Source organism: Mesoplodon mirus (genome assembly GCF_964341445.2).
Source record: "Mesoplodon mirus genome assembly, chromosome: 11".
In the NCBI taxonomy this organism is placed as follows: domain Eukaryota; kingdom Metazoa; phylum Chordata; class Mammalia; order Artiodactyla; family Ziphiidae; genus Mesoplodon; species Mesoplodon mirus.
Genome location: NC_138987.1, coordinates 33,953,044 through 33,970,856, shown reverse-complemented (window position 1 = coordinate 33,970,856; position 17,813 = coordinate 33,953,044). Strand labels below are relative to the sequence as shown.

General features: G+C 37.4%; 1 protein-coding gene across 14 annotated transcripts in view; it reads left to right on the top strand.

Moving 5' to 3' along the window:
* The window catches only part of RBFOX2 (RNA binding fox-1 homolog 2), a 265,256-nt gene that overhangs the window by 197,695 nt on the left and 49,748 nt on the right, over positions 1-17,813 (top strand). For all 14 annotated transcript variants that reach the window (XM_082635881.1, XM_082635883.1, XM_082635880.1 and 11 more), the window contains exon 3: positions 3,348-3,572. In XM_082635881.1, coding sequence (XP_082492007.1) covers positions 3,348-3,572 — 225 coding nt within the window. The remainder of the gene's footprint in view (positions 1-3,347; positions 3,573-17,813) is intronic.

Sequence of the window (17,813 nt, the reverse complement as noted above, 5' to 3'; positions counted from 1 at the left end):
ATTTGAAAGAGAAGGAAGAGAATTATTTTATTTCCTTCTTAGGACACCCAGAATAGCTAAGGAGAAATCATTTACAATACCCTGACCTTGAGATCATGAAAAGAACTTATTTAGTGATGAGTGACAAGAATTATTTTTTCCCTGAAAAATTGTGGGTAAAAATTTAAGGTCTTGCTAGCATAATTTTTAAGCACTAAATAAAGGGAAGGATTTTTATGTAAAGCAATCCTTAGTACCATGTAGACGTGATTCTTAGACACTAGAGACAGCCTGAATTTTGATGCTGTATAACTTTAAAATGAAAGACAAGAATTTTTGTTTCTAGACAATGTCACTACCATTTTCTTAAGAACAGCACAATAATTCAGTGCTTCAGCATATGAAGCTTCAGCTTCCTCTTACTGGTTACATTTTACATCATTCTCTTTTATATTAAAAATACTTTGTAGGCTTTATTACAAAAGTAATATGTACTTATTAGGAGTACGAGGAAACTTCGGGGGATTTGGGAGAGATATGTTCACTGTTTTGATTGTGGTGATGATTTCATGAGTGTACATATGTATTTCAAAACTTACCAGATTGTACACTATGAATAAATAGCTGCAGTTTATTATAGAATTGTCCCTCCGTATCCACAGGGGATTGGTTCCAGGACCCACTGCAGATACCAGAATCCACGGATGCTCAAGTCCTTTGTATAAATGGCATAGTATTTACATATAACCTGTGCACATCCTCCCATATACTTTAAATCATGTCTAGATTACTTATAATACCTAAGACAATGTAAATGCTCTGTAAATAGTTGTAAATACAATTTAATAGCTGGACTATGGCAAATTCAAGTTTTACTTTCTGGAATTTTTTTTCCTAATATTTTTCAATCTGTGGTCATTTGAATCCATGCTGCAGAACCCACAGATATGGAGGGCTAACTGTATATGTCAATTATATGTCAGTAAAAGTTTTTAATATTTTTGTGATTTGATTACAAAAAATTGGACTTATTTTATGGTTAATATGTATTTCAATTTGTTAATGAGATTAAGTACTTTTATCATACAGCCATTTGTATTTCATCTTCTGTGAATTGTTCAGTTATATTCTTTGCCTCTTTTTCTGTTGATTTGTGTGTTTCTCATCAGTTTGAATAACTTACTCTTCACTTATTGATGGTAACCAGTGTGTCTGTCTTACCTTTGCAGCTATTTTCTCCAGTTGGTTTTTCTTTTGTCTTTAAAATCCATTTCTCCCCCTCTCTTCCCCTCCTTCCCATCCTCTCTTCTTTCCTTCCTGACTTCCGCAGCCAAATCTGTCTTTTTTTTTTTTTCTGGTTTTTAGGTTTCCTATCATACTTAAGAATCCTCCCCACCGCAGTAATATTCCCAATATTTCTTATATTTTCATAGTTTTAGTAGTTATATTTTAATCTTTTTTTTTTTTTGCATATGCAGGTTGAGAGTTGAGGTTTATTTTTTTCCATTGGGTATTCAGTTTTTCACTTATTAAAAAGTCTTTCCTTCCCCCCATTGAATTGACTTGATGCCTAAATATTCGCTGTAAATGTTTATGTCTATCTCTGGATTCTTTTCTATCTCATTTATCTATTGTCTGTCTTTAAGCCAGTATCACACTGTTTTGATTACCATCACTTTATAAGTCTTGAACTCAGGTAGTGTAAGTCCTACAGTTTGTGTTCTTTTTCAGAATTGTTGTGACTATTCTAGGTCCTTTGCATTTCTGTATAAATTTTAATAACAGCTTGTCAGTTTACGCAAAAATACCTGCTGAGATTTTGATTGTGTTTGTGGGGTTTGGGATGCATGGTCATCTTAAGAATATCCAGCTTTCCAATCTATGATTATATATTTCTCTATTTATAACAGCCTTTGTACATTTGTTCTGTTTTATTTTATGCAGATTGTCGTAATGATGGTTGAACCTTCCTTTAAAGATAATGTGAGATCTTTCTCCAGTTTTGGATTCATTTTGTTTGCGACAGTATGAGTTTAATGACCATCAAGTTAATGTTGAAAACCTGGGATGGTGTTTAGACAGTGCTGCTGGAAGTTCAGTTTCCTGCAACTCTCAGTGGGCAGAGAATCCCTTCTTAAATTGAGGGGGAGAAAGGATAACCGGGACTGAGAGAGAAAGAAGAAGAATTGCTTCCTGGTTTGAAGGAAGTGATGCTCATGACTAGGAGGATTTTCTTTGATCCCTAATGATTTGATATCTAAGATATAGGGGGAGGGGAAACTTATCAAAGTGCTAACATTTTTAAGCATTTGACCATCTCTGCCAACTACTTGCAGAAGAACAGTGGCTCCAGACTTTGCAGACTTGTATATCTTTAGTAAAATAAGGGCTCTGCCTTTTTTGGAATAAAATGGGAGGTCAGGAGGTCAGTTGTTGAAAAGAAAGGGCTTTATGAAATCTCTTACACAAGGTTTAAACTCCTCTTTTGTATCTGAACTTAGACTGAACAGAAGTAAGACAGGGGCTGTGGAGCCAAAATGGCTTCTAACAATTTCCTGTAGTTACTGTATGTTCTTTAGTGATATTGCATGTATCACGCTGGATCCCAAGTAAACATCTGGGAATGGATGTCATGTGGAGAGGTATCCTGCTAGCCTTGTAATGCTAGCAGTAATTATGAAAAACTCAAATTTTTTTGTCTGGGGAATTCTTTTGTCTATTTCTAATTTAAGGAAAGGGTTTTTTGTTTGTTTATTTTTTATTAACCTAGTAGCCAAGACTTAAATAAATCTCTACCTTGAAATCCAAAGGTTAATTTTTTAATAATATGCTTTCTGCTGAACTCTGTGTTCTTAAAATCTAGAGGTCTATATTGTCTGGTTTTGAGATTTAATTTATACTGTGATTCTACCTATTGCTATGAATTGTAATTTAGTGAAATTGATTTGTTTTCCCCTAAGAATCACTAAAGGGTTAGAGAGTGTTTTAAAGAAAACACTAATGGCCCAAATGAATTTCAACTCTTATAATTTATCTTCTGTGAGAAATTTCCTGGTATTTAACATTTTTTGGTGTAAAGGAAGATCTTGGGCCCTTTGGTAACTAGTCAACTTTAATATGGTCACGGACCTGTCTAGAAACCACAAATTGACCGAAGTTGGGTGTGTTTGTGTGTCTCCATACATACACCTATAGGTATACATATAGCAGTATTTCCCCTAATCCTGAGGCAGTAAGTAAGTGTTCCATTTTACTTGAGCAATGAGAGAATATTCAGGGCATCTTGTTCCCTCACCTTAAACATAATTATATGATGAGAATTTAAAGTCAACTTTTCTCCTTATTTTCTCTCTCTCTGTTTGTTCTAGGGTAACCAGGAGCCAACAACAACTCCTGACGCAATGGTTCAGCCTTTTACTACCATCCCGTTTCCACCACCTCCACAAAATGGGATTCCCACAGAATACGGAGTGCCACACACTCAGGACTATGCCGGCCAGACCAGTGAGCATAACCTGACCCTCTATGGAAGCACGCAAGCCCACGGGGAGCAGAGCAGCAACTCGCCCAGCACACAGAACGGATCTCTGACGGTATGTGAGTGGTGAGGCGGCGAGCGGAAGGCAGCTTGTCGTCATCGTTGGTCGTACTGAAATCTTCTTTGTAATCATCACACCAGAAAACCCTTTGAAATAGTTTTGCATTTACATTACATTACATAGCGCTTACGTAATTTCAGTTCTACTCTAAGCATTGTAATTAGGAGATAAGGATTTAGCATAAAACTCAGGGTCATTGCCCAGGAGCTTACAGTCTAGAGATGGGACAGACAGTACAACAAGGTAAGTACAGTGATGGGAGTTAACTTAGCAGGATGCTGCTCTTTTCAGCTTCACAGGTAACCTTCATTGTGCAAAATCTCATGGTCCCTTCTCTGTCCTCATTGTACAGAATCTGTCAGCAGCATTCTATACATTGCCTCCCCCCTCCTCCTTGAAATACTTAGTTGTTGGCTTTCATGATGCTCCCTGTTTCCCTCCTAAGCACTAGAAGCCCTTTCTTGGTCTCTTTTGTTGGTTCCTCTTTCTCTGTTCAGCTCTTAAATGTTGTGGTGCTCCAGGGCTAAGTCCTAGGATCCCTTTCCCTCCTATTTCATATGCTCTCTCTGTTGTATAATTATACTACTGAATTCACCTAGTTGCTCAGGCAAAACCTACGAGTCATTATTTCTTTATTTCCTTCATCTCTACATCCAGTCCATTAGCAAGCCTTGGTCCCCATAACTCTAGAACATTTTCTTAACTTCAACCTCTTTCTCTTCATCTTAAGACCATAGCTGGATAGTGTGCATGATTAAGAGCTCAGCACTTCTGCCAGAGTTTTTGGGCCTGATTCCTAATGTGACTCCTACTTAGCAGTATGACCTTTGGCCAGTTATTTAATCTCTCTGCCTTGGCTTGCTCATCTGTAAAATGAATAACACGTATTTCAAGTGGCTTTTAGGAGACTTAAAAGAGTTTAATTCATGTGAGGTGTTTATCATCATTGTCACCACTCTAGTCCAAACCTCTTCACTTCTTTTCTTTTTTTTTTTTTTTTTTTTTTTTTGCGGTACGCGGGCCTCTCACTGTTGTGGCCTCTCCCATTGTGGAGCACAGGCTCCGGACGCGCAGGCTCAGCGGCCATGGCTCACAGGCCTAGCCGCTCTGCGGCACGTGGGATCTTCCTGGACAGGGGCACAAACCTGTGTCCCCTGCATCGGCAGGCGGACTCTCAACCACTGCGCCACCAGGGAAGCCCTCTTCACTTATTTTCTATATTACTGTTGCCTAACTTATTACATAGCAGCCAAGATACTTTTTTTTTTTTTTTAATGAAAATAATGCTATTTTCCTGCTGGACTCTAATGGTTTCCTAACAGAATGGAATCCAGACTCTGTACTTGGTTTACTAATCCGTGGCCCCAGCTTACCTCTTTGACTTCATCTCTTACTACTTAGTAAGCAAGTAAAGGAAGTGTCATAAATTAACAATAGGTGTGTTATCACATCAGACAGATCACTTCAAATGATTATGAACTCACAGACTTAACAGAACTACTGGAAAAGAAGGAAAAAGAAAGAATAAAATACATAAATCGGAGGCTTTATCAAGGTATTTTAATTACTAAGTCTGTTTCTTTACTAGTTATCAGTCTTTTCTTTCTTCTATTTTCTATTTCTTGTTAAGTCAATTTGGTAATTGGTGTTTTCCTAGGAATTTTTCTATTTCATCTTAATTAACTATTCTGTTGATATAAAGTTACTCATAATAATAATCCCATTTTCTGTAATTTCTTTAGCGTCTGTAGTGATATCCCCTCTTTCATTCTTGATTTTGGTAATATGTCTTCTCTTTTTTTCTTGGTCAGTCTAGCTAAGGTTTATTGATTTTGCAGCTTGTTCCAGAAAACCAGCTTTTGATTTCATTGACCTTTTTAAAAATCTGTTGTTTTTATATGTCACTGATTTCCGTTCTCATCTTTACTATTTCCTTCCTTCTACTTGCTTTGGGTTTGATTTGGTCTTTATTTTCCTAGCTTCTTGACTTGCAATGTTAGATCATTGATTTTAGAATTTTATCCTTTCTAATATGTGTTTAAAGCTATACCTTTCCCTTTAAGTTCTCCTTTAGCTGCATCCCATAAAATGTGATGTATTGTGTTTTCATTTTCATTCAGTTCAAGATATTTTTAAATTTTTCCTTTGATTTCTTCTTTGATCCTGGTTTACATAGACGCGTGTTGTTTAATTTCCAAATGTTTGAGGATGTTTCAAGTTTTTTTTCTTTAATCCGTGTTCAGAGAATATTCTTTGTATGATTTGAGTCTTTTTAAACTTAGTGAGACTTGTTTTATGGCTTAGTAGGTGGTCTGTCCTACAGAATATTCCTAACCAGTTGGGCCTTTTATCAATATGAAATGTCCCTCTTTGTCTCTATTAATATTTCTCGTCTTAAGTCTATTTCGTGTGATATTAATATAACTACTTGAACTTTTTCATGATTACTATTTGCATGACATCTTTTTCCTTCATTTTGTTTCAAACTCCTTGAATCTAAGATGTATCTCTTGTAAAAAGCATAACATCTGGATCTTACTTCTTTTTCCAGTCTGAAAAGTACTGCCTTTCTATCAGAGCATTTAGTCTATTTACATTTAATGTAATTGTTAATGTGGGTGGATTTATGTCTGCCATTTTACTTTTTTTTTTTTCTTTTCTGTGGTACGCGGGCCTCTCACCGCTGTGGCCTCTCCCGCTGCGGAGCGCAGGCTCTGGACGCGCAGGCTCAGCAGCCATGGCTCACGGGCCCAGCCGCTCCGCGGCACGTGGGATCCTCCCAGACCAGGGCACGAACCCGTGTCCCTTGCATCGGCAGGCGGACTCTCAACCACTGCGCCACCAGGGAAGCCCTACTATTTGTTTTTATATGTCTTATGTTCTTTATTGTTCCTTCTTTACTGATTTATGTTAAATAATTCTTTCTGTACCTTCTAAATCCTTTTGTGATTTTTTAAATTAGTTATTTATTTGTGTATTTATGTATTTTCTTAGTTCTTGATCAAGGATTACATCTTTGAGTTATCACAACCTGCTGATGGCTGTGTGTATGTGTGTGTGTGTGTGTGTGTGTTATTCTGGTAAAATATAGCAGCTTTGATCCAATATAGCTCTGTCCCTCACCATCCTTTATGCTGTTATTATATATATATATATATATATATATATATATATATATGAAGTGCAATAATATAGTATTACAGTTACTACTTTAAAAATCTTCTATTTTTAAAGAAATTTACCATTTCCAGCGATTTTCTTAGCTTCCTGTGGATTTGAGTTATTTTTCGATGTCATTTCCTTTCAGCTGGTAGCACATCTTTTAGTATTTCTGTAGACTAGGTCTGCTTGAAACAAATTTTCTGTTTTTGTTTACCTAGGAATACCTTTATTTTGTCTTCATTTTTGAAGGCTAGCTGTAGAATTCTTGGTTGACATTTTCGCCCCAACTCCTCAGCCCTCTGACCTCTGATGAGAAGTCAGTTGTTAATCCTGTTGTTGTTCCCTTGTACGTGATGAGTTGTTTTTCTCTTGCTGTCTTCAAGATTTTTTTGTTTGTCTTTGGCTTTGAGCAGTTTGACGCTGATATGTCTAGGATAAATCTCTTTGTTTTATCATACGTGGAGTGCATTGAGATTTTGAGGTCTGAGGATTGTTTTCCATCAAAATTGGGAAGTTTTTGAACGTAATTTTTTCAAATATTTGTTCTTTCCTTTTCTTCCTCCTCCTGGGACTTTTGCTACAAGTAATGGGGATGCTTGTTCCCCACAGGTTCAGATTCTGTTTGTTTGTTTGTTTGTTTTTAAGCTGAATCTAAACAGAATCTAAGGTTCTACTCATTTTTCTTCAGTCTTCTTTCTTTCTGTTCTTTTGATTGGATAATTTCTGTTGATCTGTTTCAGTTTACTCTTTCTTTTTTCGCCATATCGAATCAGCTATTAAGCCCATCTAGTGAATTTTTGTTTTAGTGAATGTACTTTTCAACTCTGGAATTTTCATTTAGGATTTCTGTATCTCTATTGAGATTCCTTACTTGTCATCGTATTTCCTTTAATTCTTTGAATACATTTGTAATTGTTACTTTGAAGTCACCTGCTGACTCTAACATCCAGGCCTCCTCAGAGCCTGTTTCTAGTTACTGCTTGTTTTCTTGAGTCGGGGCCACACTTTTACTGTTTCTTTGCATGTCTTGTAACTTTTTAGTAAATTGGACATTTTAGTAATATATTTTAACGACTCTAAAGTTTTTTGGTTTTGTTTTTGTTTTTGAGAGGTGTAGGTGAGGGTATATGTGTGTGTTTTAAATAGTTAGCCTGTACTTAAACTGTGGGCTCCTCTGTGGTGTGCAGCCACTGATGTGTCTGCTTAGTGATTTTCATTCTCGTTTTTACTTTTTAGCCTGGCTGGGAGTCACCCCTGTGTCTCCATAGCCTACTGGTCAGCCAGTGATTTGGGCATAAGTTGTGCTTAAGCACCTGGAGTGTGGAAAGCTTCCACCCTCGGCTGATCTGGTTTTGGGTTGGGAAGTGCATTTCACAGTACAGCCAGTTCTCAAGTATGCCTTTGCTTTTTCTTTCTGTTGGGCCCTCTTATGTCTCCCCTTCCTCATCCGCATATTTTCACAGTCAGCCAGGGATGTGAGGAGATCATATCTAGTTATTCTACTATTCTCTCATTTCCAGGATCTTCCCTTCAGATTTCTAGCTGATCCACCACTCACCCCAATCAGACCACAGCCTCAAGCTAGAACTATATTTCCCCTGTTAGGTTCCCACCAAGTTTGTCACTTTAGCGGACAAGTCTGTGGTTTTCTACTGTGCCCCCCCACCCCAGTACCCCAAGTCGAGTCCGCCCCTTCTGGCAGCAAAGCTGCTGGTTTTTGTGGCCCAGCCCTATCCCGATGAGCTCTCCCAGAAGAGCTGAGGATTAGAGGGTGGGGTTAGTGAGTTGGAGTAGGCCCAGGCAATAAGTTTGTAGACTCCTGCAGGTTTTACCCTAAAGCTCTAGCAACTTTTCAAGAAACTTCTCTATTTATTATCTGCCTCTAATTGATTTCCAGGACCCTGAAATGACTGACAAGTTTTCTTATTGTTTTGAGGAGAGGATTCACTGACCTCTTCATGCCATCAGAGCCAGAAGTCCCTTCCCTGAATCACTTCATGGTCGTTTGTACTGCACCTCTCCTCACCACTGCCCATTTCTCTTTCTCTTTTTTCCCCTATTGCCACTGTTTCCCATTGTTTCAGATTCCCGGATTATGTGTCTCTAATAACAGTACTAACGGCGAGCTCTGTTCCTTAATGTAAATATATACAGTTAAGACTTCTGTTCTTCATCCATATTAGAAACTATTCATTATATAATTTTGCATTATATTGACCAATTTGAGTTTCTAAAGATGTATTGAAATAAGATTAGGAATCCTTATGAATAGATTGTGAACTTATTGGTGCTGAGGAGGAAATGGAAAATCCTTGAGTTGTGCCTGCAAACAGAACACAAGTTCTGTCATTTTAGGAAGTTGCTAACAATAAAATGGGAAATTATTAGGAAGCTCTGGTTGAAGATACTTCTTTCTTTTTTTTTTTTTTTTTTTGTGGTACACAGGCCTCTCACTGTTGTGGCCTCTCCCGTTGCGGAGCACAGGCTCCGGACGCGCAGGCTCAGCGGCCATGGCTCATGGGCCTAGCTGCTCCGTGGCATGTGGGATCTTCCCGGACCGGGGCACAAACCCGTGTCCCCTGCGTCGGCAGGCGGACTCCCAACCACTGCGCTACCAGGGAAGCCCGATACTTCTTATATTTTTAAGTGTACATTTTAATTGTGAGTGTGAATCCACTGCTCTTAAGCCATTTTACCTTTGGAAGTTGTGTGTGGGTGTGTGTTTCTCAGGGGAGGTGGGGTGTGTTTAGAGAGCGATTGAGCAGTAAGTAGAGCAGTATATTGTAAAACCTACCTAGATTTGACAACCTTATAAATTATTCTGTTAAACCTTTACCTTCTACTTATATGTTTCATAAAAAGAGTCTGGTAATTCCTGTAGCCAATTAAATTCAAAAGGTAGATAAGAAGCATTGTTATTTATAAATAAACGATATTTTACATTTGTATAACACTTTTCGGTTTAAAGCTTAATTCCACAAACACTGTTTTATTGTGGCTCATAAAATAGCCCTTTGTGGTATGTTATTGTTTTTCTACTTGGGGAATTCAAAGTCTTTACTCTCCAGTCTACCACTCTGACTCCCTATCTCCAACTCAATGAAAGTGATCATGAATATATGCACTGGTCCTCTGAGCAGATGCTTGTGCATCTTTTCCCACTCAGTCCAAGTGTTAGCTCTGCTGGGAAGCCCTGCTTGACTTTCCTAGGCAAAGCCAAATTCATGTATCCTTCATTTAGGCTCAGGTAGACTTCTGAGCTGACCACCTTTTGTGGAATTTACGAGGTGTGATGTTTTTTGTTCACTTCTGTCTCCCTAACTAAACTGTAAGCTTCTTTTGCATTCCCTGACTTGTCATAGTACCTGGCACTTAACAGTTACTCAGTAAATATTTCTTGGGGAAAAAAATGAAAGAAGATACAGGTGTGCCATGGGAGGTCTGAGGAGAGAGAAGTGAGCTCCTTGGTGAAGATGGCATTGATCTGGGTGGGCCTTGTATTATGAGTGACTAGTATTCAGACATGTTTAGATGGTGGTAGGAAGAATTAGGAAAGTCATTTCTCAAAGCAAAGTTGGAGAGATGGGAAAGATCAAAATGTCTTTGAATAAAAGCGTGGGTTTCTGTTTGGTTGAAGCTTGGGTGCTTGGTGGAGACTAGTGGGAAATAGGTGGGAGAAAGGTCACTTGAGAGTACAAATTGGGAAGAGCATTTGAATGCCTGGCTAAGAAATTACTTTATTAAAGGTATTTGAGCAGGAAATGGAAGCGAGCAGAATTGTGCTTCGGATTAATCTCTTGCATGTACAAGATAGTAGAGAAGCAGGAAGACTGGTTAGGAAAGGGTCTTATGGTTGGAGTTGATAATGGGGTTCTGGATTAGGGGTTGGCAGTGATTATGTACAGGAGGAATTGAGTTGAAGAGAAATTATGAAGATAGAATAAACAGAATTTGACAGCTGATTGGATGAGTAAAATAAGGAGATCAGAGTCAAAGATTTTTCATCCTTATTTCAATAACTATATCTTGAATAAAATCATTTTACCCCCCAAGTTCCAGTTTCCTCACCTATCAAATGAAGGTAGTAATTCCTACCTGATGGAATTGTAGTGAGAATAAATTAGAAAGCCTTTGGAGATTACTTGTTTAAATAGTTCTTTGAGATAATTGCTTTTACCGTCTTTTTAAATCAGTTGTCCTGGTTGATGTCATTTATTTGCGCTTTTTATTATTGTGAGCTACAGCTGCATTTTAATAGATCTTGTTTATGTTGGATAGTCCCATCTTGTTGATGGAGAGAACAAAAAGAAAGGATTTCTAACATAAAAATGAGAAATAAGCAATGAAATCTGGAGTTTTATTTCCAAAATATATTTTAGAAATTGATTTTAACATTGGGCTAGAAGCTTCTTGTACTCTTAAGATGAGAGCTTGTTTTGACGGTCATTTGGTCCCATAGTGTGCATTAGCAAGAGAGATAGCAGTTAGGCGTCTCCCACCTGGGTCTGCAGAGGCTTGATTATCACTGAGCCTGCCTGCAGAGAAGAAAGGACCTCAGTTCCTGTATGTTTAGATATTTTCCAAATGCCAGCAGGCGTAAATAGCCGAAGTATTTGAAGTAGATAAGCTTTGGTGAGTGATCTTCAGATACAAGATTTATATTTGTGTACATATTCTGCTGACCTATTGGATCATACTTTCCCTGAGGGCAGGAACTATTACTTGCCCTCTTCTTATTACTCCCAATGATATACAACAGACATTAAGTAAGTGATTTTTGAATGAAAAAAGAAGCTTATAAAGGCAGAGTAAGTTGCTAGTCAGTAACATCTTTTGAAGTATTCAAACAGAGTTTTTGGTGCATCTAAATTGAGGGAATAGTTGAGTGGTCTGCCGTGCTATATCACAGTCTGCTGTAGATTTTATAGCCCTCCTCATTGGTGAGCCTTTGAGCACACCTCCAAGTAAAGATGACTCAGACCCCATATTGTTCATCATCCTCAGTTTCTTCTCTTTTTTGTACACCCTTTCTCTGGAGTTGAAGCCAGATTTCCTTGCATTTCTCTACCATCAGAAGATCAGTCTAACCGTCCTCCCTTGGAATTACCCAGTGACCCTTACCTGAAGATGCCTTGTAGATTGGTGACCCATCAAATGTAGCCAGGAAGTTATACCACTTAACAGTGGGTCCATTTGCCCACACCAGGACTTCTGGAATATAATGGTAAAAATGGGGCCCATATTCTTCTCTCATGTTGTGTATTGTTGGGCGATGTTACCTTCAGCCTGCAGTGTAGGTATGATCTTTAGCATTTTCCATCTCCAATCTAGAATTAGAGGCCTGGGACAACAGAGGATTCATTCATGCAGTTATCCACTTTTCCAAGAGATGGAAAAGCTGCCTATGAGCAGCTTGGCAAGTTCACAGCTGGATTGATGAGGAAACTATAGCCTGGTCTGAAATGCAAAAGTTGCTGCAGAAAACCACACTCAGAGCTAGGCATGCATATTTTTCAATAGAGAAAATTGCCCTTTGGTTCATGTAAGACTCAAGACACCCTTTCAGCAAATTGTTAATATTGTTAAGTTATGATTGTTGCTTCTTCTCTTTTGCATGCCTTCATTTATTTATTTTTATTTACTTATTAATTACTGATTATTATTACCCATTCTACCCCCACCCCACCCCTCAAAAAAAGAAACTGAAGCTGAAAAGTTCTGAGAACGGTAATACTCTGCTCTACTGGCCCTTGCTGCTCTCCCGTGTGTTAGGGTAAGAATAAAGAAGCACTGATGATTAACTTAGTAGTGTGGTTTTTCTTAACCTGTCTACAAGAGTTGTGCATTTTCCGTAAATATTTTGTACTATCTTCTGAAGTCGGTAAACTCTGTTTAGAATTGCTGAATTTTAAAGCCAAAATAGATTTTAGAAATCATCTCACGCCTTCCTTTTACAGCAGAGGTCAGCGTTTTAAGCGACTTGAACAAGGTAACAGCTAGCTCGAAACAGAGCTGGGACTCAGGAAATCTGCTTTAAGTCAAGGGCTTTTTTTCTGCTTCCCCATGTAAATTATAAAAAATAAAAGGCATCTCTAGACATGGTCTTCTTAGTTTCTACTTACTCTTCAACTTTAAACCCAAGAACTTCAACTAGAACATACTTACAGATTTCTTTCATTCTGAAGTGTACATTAAAATATTAAAGAATCATTCAGTTAAGTATGAAGTTTTTAAAAATTGAGGTTACTGTCTCTGGTGTTTCTCTATTATATATAATTTTTACATAATTCTGACTCGTGGTTTTAAAAAAATAAGTGACTTGCTGTGGTTTTTGTTAACTGTGATACTGGTTTTTGTTTCCTGGGATAACATATGGCAATATTACATATTCAAATGATGCCATTTAGAATTCTTTTTTATAACACTTTGACCCACTGAGAAAATAGAACTAGATATTTTCTGAAGAAAATTGAGTTACTAGTTTATTGGGAAAATGTTAGCTGACATTTAAATGCCCAAACAAGACTAGAGTCTCAGAATTTGACTTGTAGCAATATTTAAATACACAGAAGAAATACTTAAGCATTTCTCTTTAAAATAACTAAATCTAAACGTACTTTTGCTCAAGTAAGGAATTGTTCTACATAAATGTAAATTCAATTTTTTATGCCCCCAAAATTGTGTTTGGTGTTAGCACTGAAAAAAATAATTTTATATGCATAGGTATTCTTGGTATGTTATTTTAGCACTGTGAAATTACCCTGATTTTCAGTAACTAAGTATATAAGCCAAGATTTCACTTTTTAGAAAGATATTCTGGGCTTCCCTGGTGGCGCAGTGGTTGGGAGTCCGCCTGCCCATGCAGGGGACGCGGGTTCATGCACCGGTCCGGGAGGATCCCACATGCCACGGAGCGGCTGGGCCCGTGAGCCATGGCCGCTGAGCCTGCGCGTCTGGAGCCTGTGCTCCGCAACGGCAGAGGCCACAACGGTGAGAGGCCCGCCTATCGCAAAAAAAAAAAAAAAAAAAAAAAAAAAAGAAAGATATTCTATCATGTTAGGAGTACTCTTTAAGAAGGAATCCATAAGATCTAATTCCACCAGTTTTAACCCAGTATATACTCCATTATAAACATTTATAAAATTGCTTTAAATTTTAGATGCTAACAAGTCTAGGTGATGGATCTTCATGGATTGTAGTACCAAATTTTTCTTTAAGGCACTGTAAAATGACATAATGAAAGGTGTCCCAACTTAACTTTCTAAAATATTATCAGGAGAGACTGAATTTTTTTTAAAGTTGTTTTTTAAAAACTTTCTATTTATATAATATTGTGGTTAGGGCGCTTAAGCTAGGAAACCAGATTGAGTTAGGTTTAGCTCCCAGCTCCTTCCATTTGCTAAATGTATAACCCTGAGAGAATTATAACTAATGCTCATTTTCCTCACCTGTAAAACTGGTGATACTAGTTCCTAACTCATAGGGTTGTTTTTAGGATTAAATGAGAAAATGTACAGCAAGTACTTTGTGTAATGCCTGGCACATAACAAATGTTCAATAAATATTAGCTATAATTCTATTGTTATATAATTATTTCATTTCAAAGAAAGTGTTATAGGCAGTTCTTAAGTTAAAATAATACAAATTAACAGGCTGTCCAATTATATATCTCTTTTCTCTTTTGCCATTTTTTCCCCTCACACCCTTGGGAGCTTGTGCTCTAAGGGCCATCCTGATAAAAGCAGTATTTTTCAAAGTGAATTTTATATTTTGATCCACAAAAATGAATGAATGAGTGAATGAATGAATGATATATATAATATATGTTTAGGGAGAAAGGTGAGTTTTCTGTCTTCAGAATTCACAGGAAACCTTTTAACTTTGTTTAGTCCAGTATTTCCCAAATTTATTTGACCATGAAACTCATTTTCTACAAAATACCAGTTAACATCCTGCAGAACTGTCATTCTACCCTTTGGGAAGTATTGCTCTATGATTTTTGAAGCATGTATATACACACGTATCCTTTAGATGTACTTAAAGCTGTTTTGGGCAGTGACCTTTCCATTAGATTTTCTCGGGTGTAAAATACATCAGTCTTATTTAATACAAGTTTGAATCATTCAAAATGGAAATAGTGTGGTATAGAAAAATTAATGACACTTCACTTTTAAACTGCAGATTTTAAACTGTTAACAAAATTCAACTGAGTAAATTTAAAAGCTCTTATTGGCTTTATTCAGTGATTCATGAATTCGGTGGCATCCAGTCTAGCACATAGAAAGGAGCTCTGAGTAGAATTGTCATTATATGCAGATGACATGATATAGAAAACCCTAAAGACTCCACACAGAAACTATTAGACCTGATAAACCAATTCAGCAAGGTAGCAGGATACAAGATTAACATTGCATTTCTTTCTTTACACTAACAATGAAATATCAGAAGGGGAAAGTAAAAAAGCAATCCCTTTAAAATCACATCAAAAAATAAAATAAAATACTTAGGAATAAACCTGACAAGGTAGTGAAAGAATATGCTGAAAACTATAAAACGTTAATAAAGGAAATTGAAGATGATTCAAAGAAATGGAAAGATATCCCATGCTCTTGGATTGGAAGAATTAATATTATTAAAATGACCATACTACCCAAAGCAATCTACAGATTTAATACAATCCCTATCAAATTACTCATGACATTTTTCACAAAACTAGAACAAGTAGTCCTAAAATTTGTATGGAACCATAAAAAAACCAGAATTGCCAAAGCAATCGTGAGGAAAAAGAACAAAGCTGGAGGCATAACCCTCTCAGAATTCAGACAATACTACAAAGCTACAGTAATCAAAACAGTCTGGTATTGGCACAAAAGCAGACATATGGATCAATGGCACAGAACAGAGAGCCCAAAATAAATCCACACACCTACTGTCAATTACTCTTCAACAAAGGAGACAAAAACATACAATGGAGAAAAGACAGTTTCTTCAGCAAGTGGTGCTGGGAAAGCTGGACAGCCACATGTAAATCAGTGAAGATAGAACACTCCCTCACACCCTACACAAAAGTAAACTTAAAATGGCTTAAAGACTTAAATATAAGACATAACATCATAAAACTCCTAAAAGAGAACATAGGCAAAACATTCTCTGACATAAATCATAGTAATGTTTTCTTAGGTCAGTCTCCCAAGGCAATAGAAATAAAAGTAAATGTAAACAAATGGGACCTAATCAAACTTACAAGTTTTTATACAGCAAAGGAAACCACAAACAAAATGAAAAGACAGACTATGGACTGGGAGAGAATATTTGCAGCAATGCAACTGACAAGGGTTTAATTTCCAAAATATACAAACAGCTCATACAACTCAACAGCAAAAAAAAAACCCAATCAAAAAATGGGCAGAAGACCTAAATAGGCGTTTCACCAAAGAAGACATACAGATGGTCAATAGGCACATGAAAAGATGCTCAACTTCGATAATTATTAGAGAAATGCAAATCAAAACAACAATGAGGGGACTTCCCTGGTGGTCCAGTGGTAAAGAGTCTGCCTTCCAGTGCAGGGGACATGGGTTCGATTCCCTGATCGGGGAACTAAACTACACGCTGCGGGGCAACTAATCCCACGTGCCACAACTACTGAACTCGAGTGCCTCAACTAGAGAGCCTGCGTGCCACAAACTACAGAGCACACACACTCTGGAGCCCACGTACCACAACTAGAGAAGAGAAAACGCGCACGGCACAACTATAAGAAGCCCGCTCACCACAACGAAGAGCCTGCACTCTGCAACGAAAGATCCCATGTGCCTCAATGGAGATCCCACGTGCCACAACTAAAACCCGACGCAGCCATGAAAATAAGATAAATATTTTTTTTTAAAAGACAATGAGGTATCACCTCACACCAGTCAGAATGGCCATCATTAAAAAGTCTACAAGTAATAAATGCTGGAGAGGGTGTGGAAAAAGGGGGACCTCCTACATTGTTGGTGGGAATGTACATCAGTGCAGTCACTATGGATAGCACTATGGAGGTTCCTTAAGAAACTAAAAATAGAGTTGCCATATGATCCAGCTGTCCCACTCCTGGGCATATGTCTGGAGAAAACTGTAATTCAATGTTCACAGCACCCCAGTGTTCATAGCAGTGCTATTTACAATAGCCAAGACATGGAAGCAACCTAAATGTCCATCAACAGATGAATGGATAAAGAAGATGTGGCACATGTATACAACGGAATACTACTCAGCTATAAAAAAAGAATGAAATAATGCCATTTGCAGCCACATGGATGGACTTAGAGATTATCATACTAAGTGAAGTAAGTCAGAAAGAGAAAGACAAATATCATATATCACTTATATGTGGAATCTAAAATATGATACAGATGAACTTATTTACAAAACAGAAACAGACTCAGACATAGAAAACAAATTTATGGTTATCAAAGGGGAAAAGGGAGGGGATAAATTAGGAGTTTGGATTAGAAGATACAAACTACTATATATAAAATAGATAGACAACAGTGTGTGTGTGTGTATATATATATATATATATATATATATATATATATATATATATATATATATATATATAACTGAATCACTTTGCTGTGTACCAGAAAGTAACCCAATATTGTAAATCAACTAAACTTCAATTGGAAGGAAGGAAGAAAGAAGCTATGAAAAGCTGTACAGGATGAGATTTTATAGGCAGAGGGAACAGGAACAAGGAGGTTATACTGGGCATTTGCTGATTGGTTAAAGCATTTCCTTATATGGAGCAAAGGAAAATCTTGGAGCCTTGGAGTCTTGGGTCAGGTAACTTCTGCTGAGTAGACAACTTAATTGGTTGACCTAGACCTTTCTTTTCTGGGAGAGCAGAGCATAAAAACTTAAGTTTTGGTTTGCTGACATGGGGATTTGCATGAGCAACTTCATCTTGAGTCTAATGTGATCCCTTTAAGAAAACCAATATGAATCTTCCCAAATAAGAACTCTGTTAATAATTGCTTAATTTCAAATCTATATGAATTGTGTGGCAGTTCATGTGGCAACCCTACT